Source organism: Humulus lupulus, chromosome 2 (genome assembly GCF_963169125.1).
Source record: "Humulus lupulus chromosome 2, drHumLupu1.1, whole genome shotgun sequence".
Taxonomy (NCBI): Eukaryota; Viridiplantae; Streptophyta; class Magnoliopsida; order Rosales; family Cannabaceae; genus Humulus; species Humulus lupulus.
Window position 1 is genome coordinate 161,702,462 of NC_084794.1, and position 6,156 is coordinate 161,708,617.

The following is a 6,156-nucleotide window of genomic DNA, read 5'->3' on the forward strand; positions in this document are numbered from 1 at the left end:
GGTTTTATTGTTTTATGAAAGTCTGAGTTGATAACTCAGTGTATGTTTAGCTTGTGAAATCGTTATTGGGCTGGACTGGGCCTTAAACTTTTTCTGTTTTTCAATTTTGCCATTTTTCATGGACGCATGAATTAATTGAAAAAATACCATAAATATTATTTGTGTATTAATTTGTTTTCTTGGAGTTGGAAGCTGCAGATTCCCAACAAATATTTTCTTTAAAAAATCTAAGCATGTATAAACCCTAGAATTACTTATCAATGGAAGAATCATCAGAAGTAAGTTTACTATATCATTTTAATTATTTTATATATAAGATTTTCATGTTTGTTTGTAATCAAAACTCAACAATCTATGTACTATTGGCTATGTTGTTTTTAATTTTTTTTCAATCGTACTGGTATTTTTATTTCTTTCTGCAATGGTTTTTATATAAATTTATATGTATGTATTTAAATTCATATGGCAAGCTATACTCCTTTTGGCACACATTTAATTTAATACTCAATTTTCATGATGATGGACATCAATCTTTCCCTTGATTAGATGTATTTCACTTTTCAGTTTTTAAATGAATTTGTTCTTCCCTTACCTTTTCAATTTTTTAAGTCAATTTCTAATTTGTTTCCCTAGTATTGGTTATGCTGGTTGTTTTTGTTTTAAAAAACTATGTATCATTTATTTTTATTGATGAAGTTTCAGCTCCTCTTTATAGGGCCCTCAATTCCAAAAATATATATATATAGCTATATATATATTGACTCATTCTAATATGAAGGAAAAACATTAAATTTTGCTAATAATTTTCTAGATTCATTTTGTCCTTCATACTACTTATTTCGATGTGATAATAGGAGATGAACTAATTATGAAATTGGAATTGTACTTGCAGGAAGAAGAAGTTGACCAAAGCAATAATATTGTTTTGGGGTTTGATTCAAGTGATATTTTCTCTACAAATTTGGTATTATAAATATATTATTATAATTTTCTGTTTACATTTTAATTATTTCTATTTTATATATTTGTGAAGGTTTTTAATTTAAGGGAATCGCTTATTGAATGGACTAAAGATAAAGGGAAGCAAGATAGAATCATTATTGTAATTAAGAGATCTTACACAGGAAAAAGTGGAAAGACAAGAATTAAATTTGCTTGTGAAAGGAGTGGTAGCTATCGACAAATTGTAAAGAAAATCGATGGGAAAAAAAAAAAAGAAAACTTGATAGAAGAACATCGACAAAAAAAATGTGGTTGTCCATTTTTATTGAGTGCACACAAATTAGTAACATCTGATGATTGGATACTTAAAGTTGTGTGTGGACTTCATAACCACTTAAGTGCAAAACATCTTGAAGGACATTTGTTTGCAAGGAGAATGACTAAAGAAGAGACAAAAATATTCGTTGATACGTCAAAGTGTAATATCATGCCAAGAGAAATTCTAGTTGTGATTAAAGAAAAAAATACACATAATGTCTCAACAGTGAGGACAATATACAATGCAAGACAGAAACACAGAGTTCGAGAATAGGCAGGCAGATCTCAAATGCAACAATTGATGAGTAAGTTGAGTGAGCATAACTATATCGAAAGACATAGAAGTGAAAAAGATATTGATACACTTCCAGATATATTTTGGGCACATCCAATCGAAGTTGATTTACTTCATATATTTCCTCATGTATTGGTCATGGATTGTACTTACAAGACTAACGGGTATCGTCTTCCTTTATTAGAGATTGTTGGAATCACATCAATTGAATATACATTCTCTGTTGCCTTTGTTTTTCTTGAGTCGAAACGAGAGGATAACTATACATGGGCATTAGATAAACTAAAAATTGTGATGGACATTGACTTTCTCTCTAATGTAGTTGCCACAGATAGAGAATTAGCATTAATTAATGCTATTGAAAAGGTCTTCCCTGCTACAAAACATCTTTTATGTCGATACCATATATCTAATAATGTGTAGGCTAAGTGTCGGAAATTTTTTGAGTCAAAAGAAAAGTGGAATAATTTTCTTTCTGATTGGAACATGCTTGTTTTATCGTCCTCAGAGAGTGAGTACAAAATGAGACTCAAAGCATTTGAAGAAAATTTTGATAGATATTCACAAGCAATTGATTATGTCAAAGATGCGTGGCTGAATAAATATAAAGAAAAGTTTGTTTCTACATGGACTGACTCAATTATGCATTTTGGCACTACTACTACAAATAGGTATATCTATTACATATTTTGGAACTTATTTTATTGCTAGTGCATTTTGGATGTAAAATTTTTATTTAGTATGATTTAATTTATTTTTTTCAACTCTTTTTATTTACACAGGGTAGAAAGTCCACATTCAAAGTTAAAGAGATATTTACACATTTATCACAGAGAAATTTTGAGACTTCATGGTCTACAATACACAATTTGCTAGAGTTACAACACACAGAGATAAAAGCATCGTTTGAGATAAGTTTGACGACTGTTCAACATAATTTCAAGCCTATATTATTCAAAGAATTGAGAGGATTTATTTGTAACGACCCAAAAATCACTAATAAGGCTTAAGGACATTGATTAGTATGCTGGGAGGGCATAATTGGTTTATGTGTGAATTAAATAATTTAATGCATGATTTCATGATAAGCATGCTTATATGATTATATGGATATATGAAATGCATATCTAAGAGTATTAGTATGCATGTAGGCCCTGTTTAACTTAAAGGGATATATTTATAATTTTAACCCGTTGAGGGCATAAATATGATTATATGTTATAATTGTGAAGACCACATTATCATGTGGATATATCTGCAGCATGCGACTTGAGGCGATCCTAGGGAGCCAGTTAGCGGGAAAGTCACAACGGGACCCAATACTTGACTCGGGGCGAGTCAAAGGGTATTTTGGGTATTAGATGGTTATTTGGGTTATCGGGTTATGGAAATAAATAATTTGAGATATATTTGAGATTAGAAAGCTTAGGAGGAAATACTGGAGAAGTTTACCAGTTTGCCCTCGGGGTCGTTTTTGGTACCCCGAGGTTTGGGATTAACTTAATTAACCAGGGATGGATACGACAAAATTAAGAAAAGCAGTAGAACATGACCAAACTGACCCTTTCTTTTCCTCTCAGCTCATTCCTATTATCTCAAACACTCTCTCAAGGAAGCTAGTGAAACCAAAGGAAAACTTGTTTGGAAACCTAGAAGTTTGAGCTAAAACCTTGGAAGATTAACTCAGTATTAGCTAAGGAATTCAATCAGGAGTTGAGGTAAGTCTTGAATCACATTCTCGGTCATTTAATTATGTAGCTTTGGGCTGGGTTCTAAGAGTTTTTGGGTATTGAAATTGAAGACTTAATTGAGGCTAAGGACTTGGGAGTTAGCTCAGCAATTGCTTGGTGGTTTGGTTCTTCAGTGAAGGTAAGCTCTAATTTATAGTGTAGCGTCTGAATTTTGTGTTTTCTTGGGTGGTTTTGGTGTTTATGAGCTTATGGGTTTTAAGGATTAAAGTGAGATTTTGATGAGTTTCTAAGCTAGGATTTTGTTGGGTTTTGTTGCTGGAAACATGTTAGGATGTTTATGATAGTTGAATTGTATCATTAGGATGGTTTTGAGTGGATTCGAGTGAGGTTTGATTGTTAAAAATGGTGGGTTTTCTGGGTTCGAAGGGGTCGGGCCGCGGCTCAGTTCTTGGTGTGTCGCGGCCCTTTGGAGCAGATGGGAGCCGAGGAAGAAGGGCGGGCCGCGGCATGGGGAGTGTTGGGTCGCGGCCCGTGTCTGTTATTTGGTGAGGTTGGGCCTCTGGATAGGGGCGGGCCGCGACATAGGGAGCTTGGGCCGCGGCTCTTAAGGGCATATTTGGCCTTAAGAAGGTTTTAGGCGCGGGAACCTAACATAGGGTGCGCGGGATCCATTCCACTACCGTGTTTGGTGGAATTCAATGTTCCCGAGGCTAGAACTTGGACCAGAAACCTTTATACAATTATTTATGGAATCCCTTATCTTGGTTGTGACTAGGTGTAAGCTAGGGCTTGGGAAACGAATCGTGCTCAAGGGTCATCTCTCGTAATCAGAACACTTGAAATTAAAGGTAAGAAAACTGCACCCGGTTGTGAGTTTATGACGGGACTAAGGGTTCCCTATTCTTGTATGCATTATGTAAGGTGGTATTATGCCATGTGAATATTGAACAAATGGCCTAAGAGTGCCAGAGTTTACATTGGCGCACAGGGCGCGGCTCATCCACTGGTAGCTGAGGACAGCTTAATATTCACTGAGCTCGGTTTAAGCGGATCGGAGTCAATGGGGTAAACAGAGGGTGCGACCTAAGGGCGTCGACCCTGATTGTTATGTGATTTGGCTATTGTTGTTAACTGATGAGTATGACATGCTGAATATTTGAATATTAGTTTGTGGTTTTCCTGGTTATGTTTATTGATTATGTGATTAATAAGAACATGCTTAGAGAATTATTTGATTATTATCATTGTTTGTGCTATGATGTTATGTTCTCTTGCTGAGCCTTGGTTCACGGGTGCTATGTGGTGTACGTAAAGGCAAGGGTAAGCTTGATCAGCCCTGACTTGGAGAGCACTAGAGGCGGAATTTACATAGTCAGCTACCCGCCCGCCATGGTCGTGGGTTGGACAGGAACGGGAGAACCTTACATGTCTATTTTGCCCTTAGAGTGGCTAGTGGTTGTATATACTTTGGAATTTTGTAAACTATCCTTTTAACTCTATTTTCTTTTAGGATCCCATGTTTGAAATGTTTATTTAAATGAATGGTATCTTTTATGACCAAAACCTTTTAACCCTAGTTCATTAATGGTTTTAGTAACACGTTTTCAACTAAATGACTTGATTTGCAAGTCTTGCACCTTTATAAATACACAGTGTAACGGTCTTGGCTATCCAGGGCGTTACATTATTTCTAGATGTGCCCTTAATAAGATATTTCAAGAGTCAAAGTGAGGTGATTGGGTCAGACTTGATATTCATGCTTGTGGGTGTGTTATTCGCCGCACGCATGGATTGCCATGTAACGACCCAAAATCACTAATAAGGCTTAAGGGCCTTGATTAGTCTTCCGGGAGGGCACGATTGGTTTATGTGTGAATTAAATAGTTTAATGCATGATTCTGTGATAAGCATGCTTGTATGATTAAATGAATATATATGAAATGCATGTCTACGAGTATTAGTATGCATGTAGGCCCCGTTTAGCTTATAGGGGTATATTTGTAATTTTAGCCCGTTGAGGGCATAAATGTGATTATATGCTTTAATTGTGAGGACCACATTATTATGTGGGTAAATTTGCAGCATGCGACCTGAGGCGATCATAGGGAGCTAGTCAGCGGGAAAGTCACAACGGGACCTAGTACTTGACTTGGGGCAAGTCAAGGGGCATTTCATGTATTAGATGGTTATTTGGGTTATCGGGTTATGGAAATAAATAATTGGAGATATATTTGAGGTTAGGAAGCTTAGGTGGGAATACTGGGGAATTTTACCATTTTGCCCTCGGGGACGTTTTTGGTACCCCCGAGCCTCTGGATTGACTTAATTGCTTAAGGATAGAATAGACAAAATTAAGAATGTGGTAGAACAAAGCAATCGACCTTTCCTTCTCTTCTCTCTCTCTCAAGGGAAACCACGAGGAACCAAGAAGAACTTGGCTGGAACTCAGAGAAATTGAGCTAGGATTTAGGAGATTGGCTCAAGGATTAGCTAAAGGATCTAATCAAGAGTTAAGGTAAGTTATGAGTTTTATCTTTGGTGGTTAAATTATGTGAATATGGCTGTGTTTTATGGGATTTTGAATTTAAAGGTTGAATTAAGGCACAAAGCTTGGGAATTAGCTCAGTAATTGTTTGGAAGATTGAGTCTTCAGTGAAGGTAAGCTTCAATTTATGAAATAATGTTTGAATTCTGGGTTTTCTGTCTGGTTTTGGTGTTCTTGAGCTTGTGGGTTTCAAGGATTGAAATGTTGTTTTGATGAGTTTCTACACTAGGTTTCTGCTGGGTTATGTTGCTGAAATTATGTTAGAATGTATGTGATAATTGGGTCGTATCATTAGGATGATTATGGGTGGTTTTGAGTGAGGTTTGAGTGTTAAAAATGGTGGTTTTTCTGGGTTCGAAGGGGTC

General features: G+C 35.9%; 1 protein-coding gene across 1 annotated transcript; it reads left to right on the forward strand.

Moving 5' to 3' along the window:
* The first annotated feature begins 260 nt into the window (after positions 1-260).
* On the forward strand, positions 261-1,534 carry LOC133814887 (uncharacterized). Its single transcript, XM_062247792.1, has 3 exons — positions 261-278; positions 893-964; positions 1,034-1,534. Exons 1-3 carry the CDS (start codon positions 261-263, stop codon positions 1,532-1,534), a joined length of 591 nt encoding a protein of 196 aa, XP_062103776.1.
* Positions 1,535-6,156: the final 4,622 nt, after the last annotated feature.

Bases quoted from the DNA above. Each gene is read 5' to 3' on its own strand.
- LOC133814887 (XM_062247792.1), top strand. The intron at 965-1,033 runs GTATTATAAATA...ATATTTGTGAAG, and splicing joins ATATTTTCTCTACAAATTTG to GTTTTTAATTTAAGGGAATC.